At 39.4% G+C, this 15,407-nt stretch overlaps 1 protein-coding gene across 4 annotated transcripts in view; it reads right to left on the reverse strand.

Annotated features, from left to right (window-relative positions):
* HACD3 (3-hydroxyacyl-CoA dehydratase 3) overlaps nucleotides 1-15,407 on the reverse strand; it is a 34,187-nt gene that overhangs the window by 8,712 nt on the left and 10,068 nt on the right. For 3 of the 4 annotated variants that reach the window (XR_009531796.1, XM_060097163.1, XM_060097162.1), the window contains exons 2-7: nucleotides 13,739-13,781; nucleotides 11,778-11,851; nucleotides 10,691-10,855; nucleotides 9,023-9,074; nucleotides 6,301-6,411; nucleotides 581-708 (exon numbers count right to left, since the gene is read on the reverse strand). Coding sequence is in view for 2 of the 4 variants with exons in the window: in XM_060097163.1 (XP_059953146.1) it covers nucleotides 581-708; nucleotides 6,301-6,411; nucleotides 9,023-9,074; nucleotides 10,691-10,855; nucleotides 11,778-11,851; nucleotides 13,739-13,781 (573 nt within the window). In the remaining 2 variants the exon portion in view is untranslated. The remainder of the gene's footprint in view (nucleotides 1-580; nucleotides 709-6,300; nucleotides 6,412-9,022; nucleotides 9,075-10,690; nucleotides 10,856-11,777; nucleotides 11,852-13,738; nucleotides 13,782-15,407) is intronic. The other variant, XR_009531797.1, reaches the window with a different exon arrangement.

The raw sequence follows: 15,407 nt of genomic DNA on the forward strand, positions 1-15,407 counted from the left end.
CCTGAGTCTGGGTTGGTGGTATCTAATAATGTGTAACTGCATATAGTTAGGGAACAAGGCAAGGAAGCTGAAAGACTTTGATGTCCCATTCCTGAGAGCAATCTTCCAAATATTAGGAAACAACCTAGATGTACTGGGGGTCGGGGGGGGAACTCCCCCACATGAGTCAGAAGAGCCACCTTCATACATGGAAGAAAGTCCAAAGTGAAGAGAGTTCCCAGGTATTACACCACCTTCATTGACCTGAGGTGGTAGGAGACTGGGCACACCCCTATCTAAGAAGAGGTTAGGGTTTTCCACTCCTGCCTGAGAATCAAGCTTCCCTAGTTTTAAAGCTCTTTTTATAACTTTGTGATATCACGAAGATATTATAAACAGTAAAACAGACCTGAAATGGCAAAAGTCTATTTTAAAAAATATCCCTCAGGTTTCACATTTTCCAACCTGTTCAGATAAAACAATGCTATTCCTGTGCAAATAGGTATTTTTACTAACTGAGACTTCCCAGCAAAGTGTGGATACCTACTAAATAAACATTGAAACCTTTCATTGCCCACCCTCGAGCTCAACTGTTCAATACCTGGAAAAGAGAAGGTATCACTGGTGACTTAGTGACTCCAATTGCTGCATTGATAGCTTCCACAACTGCCAGCATCTGGCAGAAATACATCATGTCAGCCACGGTGTGGAACGTGTCATAGAAGGACTCTATGGGACAAATACACATTAAGGGTAAATCAACTGGCAAATTCCAACAGAAGTATTTTTTTATTTATTTTTTTATTTTTTATTTTTTTCTTTTTGCGGTATGTGGGCCTCTCACTGTTGTGGCCTCTCCCGTTGCGGAGCACAGGCTCCGGATGCGCAGGCCCAGCGGCCATGGCTCACGGGCCCAGCCGCTCCGCGGCATATGGGATCCTCCCAGACCGGGGCACGAACTCGTATCCCCTGCATCGGCAGGCAGACTCTTAACCACTTGCGCCACCAGGGAGGCCCCCAACAGAAGTATTTTGCAAACTAGATAACTCTTTACACGAAAGGAATTTTAGGAAAAGTATAATAAACATCCAGTCAGATTCAAATTCACTATTCACTCCTCCATGGGCCTGAATACTAAATTCTACTGTTTACCAGAAAGTTAACACATAAACCCTGTATGCCCTTCTCAGTTTTAAAAGGCAAGAAAAGACACATACCTAGACTTCACTCAGTTATTATATGCTGAAAAATCTATGTATCAAGCACAATGATAATTCTTTTCAGATCCATTATCTCATTTATACATATATCAACTGCAACCTAGCCTTTTAAAATCTCAAAAACTGTACAATCAAATAAATGGGGGCTTCCCTGGTGGTGCAGTGGTTGAGAGTCCGCCTGCCGATGCAGGGGATGCGGGTTCGTGCCCCGGTCCAGGAAGATCCCACATGTCGCGGAGCGGCTGGACCCGTGAGCCACGGCCGCTGAGCCTGCACGTCCGGAGCCTGTGCTCCGCAACGGGAGAGGCCACAACAGTGAGAGGCCCGCGTATCAGAAAAAAAAAAAAAAAAAAGAAATGGTATAAACCTAAGAGTATGGAAAGTTTGAGTAAACCATAGTATATCTATTTCATGGAATATTACATAACAATTTAAATGACAGTTATTCCTTATATGAGGACAACAAATGTGGTATCAATTTGGAGTGCTCCATAATTTAATATCCTTCACTTTTCATACTGATCCTCACTTGACATCCTGCATTCGTACATTCCTCTTTGCAGTGTTTCTCAGCCAGGGCACCACTGACATTTTGGGCAAGACAATTCTTTGTCCTGCACATTGTAGAAGGTTTAGGATTCTTGCCTCTCTGCCTATTAAAGTAGTGCCTCTAAGAAATGGCAGAGTTAGGCACCTTACCAACAAAGATGACACTGCAGCACCTCAAAAGAATACAGTTTAAATATCAAATGAATAAAACAAGCCCCTTGCAAAAACTAAAAAACTCTCTAATATTCTTGTGAAAATGATCCACTTTACAATCCTGCTACAAAGTCAAATGCAAAAAAATGAAGAATGGTATACGGTGTTATTGCATAATTTTGCTGGAAAAATTCCACCAATAAGTAAGTTCAAAATTTGACCAATTCTTTTCTTTGAGGAAGTAATGCAAAATTACAATTTAAATTTTTCTATATATAAGATAAAAAATTTATTCATAATTTTAAATGTCCCTTGTCAAGACAAAATCCCAATCAAATCTTTTTGTTGCCATTTACAATGAAATTCTGGTATCCTTTTTCAGGGGATTCACTTATTAATTTCTTGGACAATTATCTTTGAAAAATGAGGTTCTCCATTATTTTGAACTAGAAAGTTGTAACTTAAGATTCGGCATATGGTAAATAAAAGTAAGGTCTTGTTGCTTTGCCTCTAGTTTTATGGGAAAAATATCCTTGTTTCAATTCAGGAATAGAAATCTGATTTCTAAAATGACTGTTACAAAGAATATTAATAACATTAACATGCTTATAATACTGTTTTAAAAACAAGATGCAAAATTGTACACACAGTATGACTATAATTTTTAACTGCAGGAGAAAAAAAAAGACTAAAAGGAAACATATGGAAATATTAACAGTGATGGACAATGGCTTATTCACCTCCCCTTCCATCCCACCGCACCTCCTCTCTGGTTTTCCCCCACTTTCCAAATGTTCTTAAATCAGCCCAATTACTTTTATGATTTGAAAAAACTTTTTAAAAGTTCTAAAAGGCACTCATGTGTTAATGGATATAGATTTAAATAGTGGTAGTATAAAATAGTATACTCTTTCTGGGCAGTATAAATCAGAATCCTTAAAAGCAATCTGCCCCTAACACATTGTAAACCAACTATACTCCAGTAAAAATTCATTTTAAATAAATAAATAAATAAATAAGATAAAAATAATCTGCCCTTTTATCTCATAATTCCACTTTAGGAACTGTTCCTATGAAAGTTATATGGGTTTAGAAAGATATACAACAAGGTGCCAAGAATCTGTTGCTCTGATAGATGGGACTATGGTAGAGCTTTTGTTTTGTTTTATTTAAGTCTTTAAGTAATTAACACATTTTTATAATTAGAAAAAATTTTTAATTTATTTAATAAAAAAGTATTAATAGAGAGCGAGACAAGAGTTTCTACATAAGCCTAAGAGTTTGCTATTTCCTTAGCATGAGAAGTTTAGCACATACATGTTTATGTGAAAAAAACAAGTACATGTGTAGAGTCTGCCATTCACCAACATCCTTTATTCAAAAAATGATAACTGCAAAGGGCAAACTATGACCCTGGGTACCAGGCCCAGGTCCTTATTACACCTTTGAGGACTGATAAGAGAAGAATTACACCAGCAGCTCCATTCCAGTAGGTGGTTTAGGAAGGGACTCAGAGCCAAAATAGAAATTACAAATCCAGGCAGCTTAAACACATGACCCAGATAAGTTAGCAGTTTTTGGAGTGGATCACCTAACAGCTAGCAGGCTTGAACATTCAGAATCGATCCAACTATGTTAGGTTAAATAAATTATTTATGAATTTGAACGTACCTAGTCATTCCATGGGACTTGTGATAAATTCATACTAGTAAGAGCTACAGATCTGAGAACAATTGTCTGAGACTTCCTTTGTTTCTTTAAATAACTCATCTGTAGACCTCTGGTTACACAGGACTATAAGATGCTAGGCATTTGGGAAGTTTTTCACTAGCCTGCTACTGTGCTTTGCAGAATTCCAAGGTATTAAGAAGGCTGGAAAAACAACGTGCACTTCTTTCACAAGATTCTGGAGCTAACTGCAATTCATCTTTACAAAACTCAGATGGGAAAATTTAGGACTGAAGAGTAAAATAGTCTACAGGATTTTTTTCTCTTTTTTAAATAGTTTATATTTTCCATTATGCTCATATTTTTCCTCATATTTACTTTATAAAATAAGGAAAAAAATTTAAATGATCCTTTCAAACCATTTGAAAATGGTGCCTTTTCTTCCAATCATTTCACATTTATTGGTTCAGTTTTTTCTCCTTTTTACATTGGTGTGATCGAACTGGAAAAACAAATTTATGTTGCCTTTTTAGCCCATCATAAGTATTCTTCCGTATTATTACAATCTCTTTAAATACTTTATATTTGCTTTACAACATTCCACTGAGTGAACAATCTAAACCAATCCTTCATTGATGGACATTTAGGTAGTTTGCAATTTGTATTACATAAAATACAATATACAATACAAATATAAATAATGCCATAATGTATATCATTTTGAAAAAGCTTTTCTTATAGTTTCAATTATTTCTTTAGAACGTATTTCCAGAAATGAAATAACCAAGTTCAAGGATATGAACAGTTAAGGTTCTCAATGCACCTTGCAAAATGATTTTCCCAAAGACATGTTGTACTTATGGACCCTCCCAGTAGCCACTGTTGTGTTTATTTTAGCATATGTTGTCTTGAATTAAGTGTCTTTTACAACTTTGCAAAATTGATACATAAAAAATAATATTTTTCATTTCCTTCACCATTACTGAGTTAAACATTTTGCTGTATGCTGAATTAGTTTTATTTCCTCTTATGAACTGCCTGTACATGACCTTTATTTATCTATTGGGTGGAGTTTTCACATTTTAAAATCAATTTGTACAAGTTCTTTATATGTAAAAAAAACAACAACTCTTGCCGATATTTGTTGCAGTTTTCCACCAACCCTCCATCCCCATTTTGCTCAACTCAATATGCTTTTAATCTTTAATGTTGTTTTGGCTGGATGTTTTTACATATATAGAAATTTAGGCATTTTATGTAGTTAAATACATTGACCTTTTTCTTCGTGATTTCTTCTATCACTTTTAAGGTTAGAAAGTCCTAACCCTCCACATGTGATTTTATAAATATTTACTTTATCTTTTATTATGACTTAACTTTTTGATATATGGCTCCTAAATCCTTTGGGGGGATTTATTTTTGTATACAGTGTGAGAAGAGTCAAACAGATTATCTGCCTCCCACACCTAACCAATTTTTGGAAACTTTTCCCATCTAATAAAAAAAAAATGATTGGAAAAGAGCTTCCTTTCCACTGATTCATGATTCCTTTTTTTATTATATCCATAATCTGGATATATATATATATATATATATATATATATATATATATATATATATATATATATAAAATGTAAGACCTCTTTCTGAGCCACCTCATCTGCTCTATTAATTACTCTATTCTTATGCTAGTGCTATACTATTTTAATTACATTCTTTCATGTCAGGTAGAGAAAGTCCTCTCCCATTACTCTTTCTTCCCTCAAATTTTATTATCTGTTTATTGTTCACAATAAAATTTCAGAATACTTTAGATCACATTCTCAAAAATGTTCTGTTGTCATTTACTTTGGCCAGAATTCTGTTAAACATATAAATTAATTTAGCAGAACTAATATCTTTTTTTTTAATATAAATTTTTATTTATTTATTTTTGGCTGAGTTGAGTCTTTGTTGCTGTGCGTGGGCTTTCTCTAGTTGCGGCGAGCAGGGGCTACTCTTCGTTGCAGTGCATGGGTTTCTCATTGCAATGGCTTCTCTTGTTGTGGAGCATGGGCCCTAGGCACGCAGGCTTCAGTAGTTGTGGCACGGGGGCTCAGAAGTTGCAGCTCACGGGCTCTAGAGAGCAGGCTCACTAGTTGTGGCGCACGGGCTTAGGTGCTCCACCGCATGTGGGATCTTCCCAGACCAGGGCTTGAACCCATGTCCCTTGCCTCGGTAGGCAGATTCTTAACCACTGTGCCACCAGGGAAGCCCCAAGAACTAATATCTTTATGATAGTCTTTTCATTCAGTTTTACAATAATCCATTTAGTCTACTGAGGCTCCAAAGGGGTGAGATCCCTTAAGGACTCGTATAACTTTGACACTGTGAGTATCACATCAATTTATTTAGTTATAAATGAACTATCAAGCAGTGAATAAGAAAGGGATGTCAGCCCAAGATAGCCCTGGCTAGCTGTGTGGATGTGGACCATTTCTTTGACAATCTCCAAGCCTGTTTTCTCATCTATTAAATGGACAGAGCATCCAGTCTGCCTGTTTCACAAGGCCAAGGGAAGTGAAAGATGTGAACATACAATGAAAGGCATGAAGTGCTACACAAATATGGTGGGGGGGTAGGGGGTGGGAGTGGTGGTATTGTTAATACCAAAGGCAGAGACTGTTACTTTTGGTGAATAGGGGGCCAAACTACTGAAAAAAGAAAACTAGCCTTGAAATTTTGCACTTGCCTTTTCCCAAGATAAGGAACCGCACAGTCAGGTTGACAAATATCCAGGAGAATCCCAAGAACTGCACTAGATTATACATGAACAGGTATCCTTTCTTCAAGCTTGCAAGAGCTGAAAAGCAAAGCAAGGTGGTAAGCTGTTAAAAGCAGTAGTCACAGCAGGAGGTGGGTATGTGGGGCATACTTGGATGACTTCATCCCTCTTTACTACTTGGGTGCCCTAAGCTCCCCCAAAAATACCTGGCCCAGGTCTGCACCAACTTGGGCTTCTGGTCCCATAGAAAAACAGATAAGGAAAAATTATAAGGAACATTGTAGTCCAAGGTATGTGTTCAGCCATCTTTCCCCTCACAGCACTGAAGAGTAAGTATACAGACTTAACAAATCCAAGAGGGAAAAAGGAAAATTATTTCTGGCAAAGAATGACTTGACTAGCTAAGGAGGCATTAAAAGGAAATAAAGCTATATACTCAGCTCTTGCTCTTGTCATCTTAATATAATCTACAGTTTCTTCTTTTTTAGAATTTTTTTAGGTCATGCAGGTCAAACTAGCTCAAAGAGATAGAAACTGTAATAAAAAAATTCTGGTATTTGCTCATATATCCATCTAAACAGGCATTAACTGAACACCTACAATATACAAGATACTGTGAGTAGCACTACTGAGATTCAAGGATGGTTAAGACATGATGCTGCCCTCAAAGAGTTTACAATCTAAAAACCATATTACAAGATTGAGAGTGACAGGTAATGTCTTGTGAAAATTTCAAGGTGAGAAAAATGACTTTAGGCTGGAGAAGCATGTATCAGGCAAGTCTGCACGGATGAGATGGCATCTGATCTGGGCTTTGAAAGATGGTAGAATGAGGACATAACCAAAGGAGGAAAATTACAAACCAAGAGGCAGGAAGGAGAATAAGGGACATTAATTTTGTCTGCAGCCTAAGGGTTTGTGAAGACAGAGCCAACTATGGAATTAAGGAAGGAGTAAGGAGCTTAGACAGAGTCATGGTTGAGTCAAAGGAGTAGGGAAAAGGAAAGGATAATTCTTGAGAAGAACTACAGAGTTCGGGTGTTGCTGCTACATATGTATTCCTACCTACATATTTTTGTAGCTACATTATCAGTGTTGCTACAGAGATATTTTGCATAGACACTTGGTTGATGCTCAAATAATCACGATTAGTGTGGTCAATCAAAAATAGCCTTATCCTGGGCTTCCCTGGTGGCGCAGTGGTTGAGAGTCCGCCTGCCAATGCAGGGGACGTGGGTTCTTGCCCTGGTCCGGGAAGATCCCACATGCCGCGGAGTGGCTGGGCCCGTGAGCCATGGCCGCTGAGCCTGCGCATCCGGAGCCTGTGCTCCGCAACGGGAGAGGCCACAACAGTGAGCGGCCCGCGTACCACACACACACAAAAAAAATAGCCTTATCCTAAGGAGCCAAAAAAGTCAGACTTGTAGCAACATTTAACTAATTAATTTTTTTTTCTTCAAAACTACAAAAATTTATTACACTTCCCCATATAAAGAACTTCTTTCATCAGGAAACTTTACGAATTTAGATAAAACTGTTAAAGCTTTTCCTAAGACCTTAAAAAATCCATATATAAGAATTTTTACATATTTCAGAAGTTTATCCCTCAAACACCAAAAAATTAATTCAAATCTCAAGGTGGCCTTTTTATGTTGTTATTCTTCACCTCCACTAATCCTCTCCCCTCCTCTGCTTTTCTAAAGCAGAAAATTCCTCTAAATTAGTGGTTATTCAGTTTTTTTAAAAAGCAATGTCTTTTTCAAAAGAAACTTTATTCAGAACCCTAATACATAAAACACAAAAGCCAAGCTGTTCTGATTGAAGTAGACCTGCTTGCTTGGTCTATCCCTCCAAAGCATCTCTGGAAACCCCTGGGGTACCATGGAACATAGTTTGAAAACCACTGCTCTAAAACTTTCCCCTTTCCTACTTATGGCATATCAAGTAAGTGCCACTAAAACTGAAAAAGTTCAACTTAGGACATATGAGGAACACTTATTTTATTCTACTTTTCAGCATTAGTGTTGTATAGAACTGCACGGTCCTCCTACGAGAACAGAAGCTCTTTGAGCACAGGTGCTCTGATGGAGTCACTGTCTCCACATCTCAAGGGCCTAGTGCAATGCTTTCCATACGCCACAAATTTAAGATAGTTGCTGAATTTAATCTACGATACCCAGACGATAATACACTTACAGAGCTGCTTGCTTGGGCAGAAACAGAAATAGAACTGGATTTTTAAAAGGTTAATGAACAGCAGGACTATACAGAATACTTTCCATCTTTAAGGTTGACAACTACAGCCATTATGATCTCAGTTGGGACAAAAACACCAGGCTGCAAGAAGTGCAATCATGGACCTATGCAGTAATCTACACACCTCTGCAGGAATTGCTGCCACCTAGCACCCTACCTAGCACCCACCTACTAGGCCAGTCCAGGAGACTGAGGTTCTTCCATTCTGCTATACCAACCTTGGTGTACTCAGATGATGCTAGGTCCCCAACAGAAGGAAAACCTTAAAAGTAAGACTTTTGATGTAGGTGCGCACAGCTTAAGCATTGGACATTAAGGATTTCTCATAAACTCCCCTACACAATGCGAACACTCCTGTCATATCACACTCATCTATGCCCGCATCTCTGTCACAAGTTAACTGGTAACTACCACAGCAGCAGAGGCAACTTACTTTCAGGGGAGCCTTGGCTTTCAATTCTGAGTTTATTTAGGCGTTCTTCTTCCTAGAATTCGGACAGAAGTTTTCCAAGAACACAAGTTAGACTATAGTATAGCACAGGGAACTACATTCAATATCCTGTGATAAACCATAATGGAAAGGAATATGAAAAATAATATATATATGTATAACTGAGTCACTTTACTATATAGCAGTAATTAACACAACATTGTATTTCAACTATACTTCAATAAAAAATAAATTTTAAAAAAAAGAACACAAGTTAGAATTCCCAGATGCTTGCAGAAGTCCACATGCTGGATAAGTGATCTGGCTCCCTCAAAGCCACCTCCTTGCTTCCTTGGGGAAAATGTCCTAGCTCGTGGTGCCAAAAAGCCTGACTCCTGACCGGGTAGCACTGGTATCACAGAATGCCCATCCAGTGCTCACAGAATTAAACCAATCAGCTGGCTTCCAAACTACAAAGTGGGCAGCCTTAAAATCCTGGAGCTGGAAAAGACATCCAGAAAATTTGTTATGGTTGTAGAAACAAAATAGAAATTTAAGGTGGGAAATAGATTGCTATTTTATTTTTAAGACCTCTATAATATAATTCTCCAGAAGCTAAAATCACGTCTCCAACATCAGTGTGAACTTATACTAGGTTAATATAGATATAGATGGATATATATGGAAATATTTATAGATAAGTGTATATGCATGAGCTAGTATATACACATAGATTTCCTTGTTCTATCAGCTGAGAGGGCCTAAAAGCAATGACACCCCAGAGGCAATAAGTGCACCTAGCACCCAGATCTTGGTTTCCACTACCATTCTCCAATAAAAAGAACAGAGCAGGGAATATATGAGATAAACCTGGCGCAGCTTATAGTGCCAGAAATTAAGGATTAATTTCTTTAGGGAAAAAAAAAGAAAGGCCCATGATGATGGAGCTGTGTCAAAGGAACACAAGAGTCAACTGCAAGAGCTTCCAGTGGCCAAAGCTAGAACAATCTGAGCAAGAAAATAAATAACACAGTACTGGATTATAACCCAAACTATAAAACAAATATTCATGAGTCCATACTGATATAAATAAATGACTGAATAAATAAATGAGAGAGAACAGAAATAAATGAGAGAGAACAGAAAAATCTCCCATGCAGAAGAATTCCAAATAAAGTATACAGATACTCCACCCTAAGAATGGGAAGTATAACTCCTGACTCCTTAAGCGTGGACTATGCATAGTGACTTCCTCCCAAAGAGAACAGTAAAGGAAGGAGAGGAGTAACATTACAGTAGAGAAAACTTACAGTGGAGAAACCTGCCCAAAATTACCTCAGCCAGATGATCAAGATTAATATCAACACTGATAGGTCATATTGATAGTACATATTCTTGATATGACATGATAAGAATGGCACTTTACCTCTGTGGGCTTCCTCCCCAAAACCCATCGCCCTAGGCTAATCATGAGAAAAACATCAAACAAATTCCAATTGAGGGACAGTCTACAAAATACATGACCAGTACTTCTATAAAACCACATCTCCAGGTCTTTCAGGGAATTTATAACTTTGTCCTTACTCTATCAGATTCTGATAGATATCTGAGGTGGCCCAAATAACTTGGGTTCCTCATGACTTCTGTCTAGATCCTAAGGTCCTTACTGACCTTGGCTCTGAGCTCCATTTCAGCATCAGACTCGTCCAGCCAACGATCAAAGTCAGGGGCCAAAAACAGTGGGCGCTTCTCCTGCTTGGTGAGTCTCTCCCACCACTGGCTCACCTTCTTCTGTACTGTGATGTTCACCTGCCTCTGGGTCAGTTTGTAAACCAGCTAGGAGAGAAAGCAAGAACGTGAGAATGCCCTCCCACATCCCCTGAAACTGTACAAACCACTGTGGCCATACAGAGAAGCTGCACTGCATACTTACTCCCCTTCCTTCTTTGTTCCTAAGAGTCCTGAAGCAAAGAAAACATCTAGACCAAGGCTGGTACAAGGAAGAACTGGTAAAAACAGCCAAGTGTTTCTCTGGTTCCCCCCATGAATGACACAGGAGGAGAGCAAGATAAGAAAGGCAGATAGTTTTTGGTTATCCTAGCAGAAACGGGCATGAACGTCTTACCAGATCTACATCATGCAAGGCACTACATCCAATCACCTTCTCAAGTGCACCATTACCTTTCAAGTTTTCCTCCCATGAAGATGACTCAATTCAAATGGTCAATGGTTTCTGGCATTGTTTTAGAAAGGCCTGCCTCAAGGCTAGAACTGTACTGTATCAGTTACAACTTTTTCACAGGGAGTCTTTCACTACAGAGTCTTCTCAACTAAACTCAAGTTCTTAGGGGCTGTTCCAGCTCATTATTCTTCTATATGGCTTCTCCCTTTGCCTCCAAAGCAAGCCGCAGACAGATTCTCTACCCCTTAAACCACTGCTGACTATTAAGAATCTCAGAGCTGGAAAGAACCATAGAGATCACTTAACCCAATCCTTCACATAACACATGAGGAAACTGAAACTCAAAGAAGTGAGGAGAATTATTCACACCACTAATAAATGGCAGAGCCCAGATCCAACTCAGGTTCTCCAACTTTCCTCTTCCTCTGAAGCTAAAACCTGGGCTCTATTCCAAACAAAAGTATATTCTGCTTTGGTTTATCTTCTTCTTCCCCCCAATCCTTGCTCCCCATTTCACAAAACTACGAGTATTTATTTCTTAAAATGGACAGGGAAGTGAGGAAGGAAAGAACATACCTCTGGCTTCACAAGGTCTAAGAACTCCAGGTGAAATTCATAAACATTGTCTCCTTTGGCACCATGCCCCTGAGCTATAAAGAAAGAAATGTGGGTTACTGTGAACTTGTGCAGAGTGAAGCCATTCAAATGTTAGCTTAGTGCAGTTCTTTCAGGGGTATGCAAATATTAATGGGTCCTGCAAATGAGTGGGGGCTTGTGAGCAGAGCTACTCAACAGCTAGATAAGCTAAATCCTGGACAAAAGTTTATCTCCTTACGTCTTTCTGGTGAGCAGTTCCAGAGTATTTACTTAATCTTCGAATGCAGCCTCAATGATGCCCAGCACAAATAACAGGCAGGAAAAGGAACACAGAAAGCAAAGCCAAAGGTAACACATAGATATAAATTTAACCTTTCACATTTACTTTGGCTCTGAATCCACAGCAGAGAAAAATCAAGTAGGTGTATTATCTTGACTGCGGTTAAGGAAAGCCACAGGATACATAGAAATGCTGGACTGTCTCAAAGAAAGCTGTAAATTTAACACCTTCCAACCAGGGATAGATGATGGAGCAGCTGACTGTTCCTTTAGCACATCCCAAATGGAACAAAAAAGAAAAATAACATTTTCTCAGCTCATTCCTGAGAGGACAAACGGACTAGGAGGAAAGTCCTCAGGGTGACCATCATGCCATTCCTGTGCCGTGACATGGCTCCTTTCCCCAAAGCAAGCAGGTGCTGTGCCTAGGAGCCAGTGACTGCAGGACGTCCCTGTCCTCTCTCTCACTTGGTTCCCTCCTGCGATTATCTTTCTTCATCTGGCCATATGTGGTATGACTTGCCTAATATGTCCTACAGGTGGCTATCGTTCTCTAAGACCATAAATGCCTTAAGGTAGGACAGTCTATAAGCTTCACGTGGCAAGATACACTTTTATCATTTTAACTTCCTTTCAAATGTTTAGCTCCCCCTCAAAATCTGAGCTGCTACCACCATTGCTCTCACCTGGAAAAGTAGATTCAAAAGCCAGGTTGTGCTTTCAGGCAAGTATATTAAGGTAGATGGAGTCTCATGTAAAGCAGAAACTCTTCCATCTCCCATAATCCCAGTCATGTACTAATGACATTCCAAGGAACCAGAACAGAGAGAGAGCAGGGAGAATCCCACCCTATTATCACTGTTACCCTACTGGGTAACAATGAATCCAGACCTACCCTCTTAGGCACAGCAGAAAATTTGCTGGTGAACTGAGGAGGAAGGAGATGGAGGCAGATTCACAGAATCAAGGACTGTCAAGAGCTGGAAAGCTTTTAGATGTCATCGAGAGTGCAGTGCTTATTAAACTGGTCTGTAAGCATATCAGGGAGCCACAAAGTCTCATTAAGAAATTTTCTATTTGGGGGGTTTTGTTATAATATTTTAAAAAAGAAGCATATTCTGGGTCATCTAGATGGCTACCTTATAATCAAGTACTACCGAAGGAGTTCAGTGTTTGCAACTGTGTTCACAGCTGCAATGGAGCTAAATATCACTTAAAGTGACCATATTTAATCCATAACACGTTTCTTAATCTAGGGTCTATGGCCCTGGAGGATACTGTGGACGTGTGTTCAGGTGTCCATGGATCCTCAAGTTTGAGAAACACAGATTATAACCCAATACCCTCATTTTATAGGCCCAGAGAAGTGAATAAGTTGTCCGAGGTAGTTGCAGATTTAGAGCTAGAAGATGTAAATCTATTTTCTAGCCCATGATACTTTTTCTCTATACCTACTGCCTCTCCCAGGGGAAAACAGGATATTAAACAAATTATTGACTTTTCTAATCATACATCTTAAAACATTCTAGCTTATCCCACAAGTATCAGAGTGGTGAGCATCAACAGAAAGTGAATAAAATAAACAGATAAAAATAAAAAGCAACCACCACTATGTCTCTTTAACTGTGTAGAGGACTGAGAACACTTGCCCGGATACTGACCTTTGAAATGCAGCACATTTTCAGTGATGCTGATGGCAGGATTCTGTAGAAAGAGACCAAGGATGCAAGAAGGGCATTTTAATGAGAAAAACTGAATTAAAACCAGGGGCTTACTTCCCTCCATCCATCTGCCTTGGGCACTTGACCTCCTGCCCTGTGCTTCCCCCAGAGAATATATTTGGTCATTTATCCACATCTCTGTGTAGGGTTTCTCTATGTCCATCTGTACCCATCTGAGATTGCAGGCTCCTGCAAGAAGGACCCTAAACTGCTCTGCTGTGCAGAACAATCAGATACTGAGTCAGTCCATTCTGCTCATGGTAAATGGTACATAGTGCCGTATGAGGTGCTACGGAGGAATACACAGATCTCTAAGACTCAGTCCCTCAGCTGTGGAGGCAGAGAATCTAGTAGAACAGATGAGTCATTTCATGTGAGAAGAAACGATATAGTATCAAGTAACGTATGCTCAAGACCAAAAGAGTAGTAAAAAGCAGTTAAAGGTTACAGACATTAAGAAGACAGTGAGCACAATGGGAATAGAATGGTTGGGGAGAGCCTCACCAAGGAGTGACACCCATGCTGCAACATGAAAAATAAATTAATTCCTACAGGTTAAGGCAAGGGCTGCGGATTACAGGCGGTTGGATGAAAATGAAACATGCAGTGCCTCAGCCTCAGCCTCCACACTCTTAACCCCTATCCAAACCAAGACTAGAAGAGATGGAAATTCTCCAAATTGTTCATTTATTCCCAGAAGTCGCTACATGCCTTTCAGCAGCATAATTTAAAGTGAAACAACTGAACTCTTTTTTCAGTGGATGAGAAACAGTTTATCTCCTAACTCCCAGCTCAAAATTATAAGCAAGAAGCAGCCTGTTTCCAGTGCCATAGCTAGTTCATTTATTTTTCTCCTGTAGGCTCCACTGGCTGTGTTCCATCATGCATCAAAGGAAACCAACAAGACAGACAGAAGGTGAAGGTGGGGGGGTTATACTAAAAGGCAGTGGGAGCCTAGATGCTCTATTCATAGCCAAGAGCGTTAGGAAAAGGGGGAGCATGAAGGCTGGGTTGGGGGAGCATTTGAGCCAAGCTTTAGGTTAAGAACTTCCCAGGTGACAGTACAGACTTCAGGCTGAGAAGCTTACCCAAAGGGGCTAACAATCTAGATGATCTTCTCTGTGCCAGGAAGATGGAATTATGGAACCTCATCAAAAAAGGCAACACTTTCAGGGGCATGGTTCCTCTATAAGGGAAACAGGGTTTTGGTATGAATATTATCATGAAAGCTAGAGTTCTAGGAAGTCTTGGTGGTACACTTCCTACCTAGGTCACTTCTTGCCCCACTCTGTGTTCCCCATATCTTAAATCACTTGGAAGGAAAAAAGGAGTTTGGAGGGCCCAGTTTATTCTCCTCAGACATAGATGTGTGAAACCAAGGTTTAAGCATCTAGCCACAGCACAGGGCCTGGATTTCACTAAGCATTCTATGAGCCAGATTTCAGATGCTAACTCCTACCCAGCAGTACACTGGGCATGTCAGGTCCAGCTTCTCCAAAGGTGGTAGTAGTTAAGGAATACATTTCAGTGGAAAAAAAAAAGACAGAAAGAAAGAAAGAAATAATACCAAGAGATTCCTTGTCCTCTTTGCCCACTTTCCCGCAATGGT

Source organism: Mesoplodon densirostris, chromosome 4 (assembly GCF_025265405.1).
Source record: "Mesoplodon densirostris isolate mMesDen1 chromosome 4, mMesDen1 primary haplotype, whole genome shotgun sequence".
Lineage (NCBI taxonomy): Eukaryota > Metazoa > Chordata > Mammalia > Artiodactyla > Ziphiidae > Mesoplodon > Mesoplodon densirostris.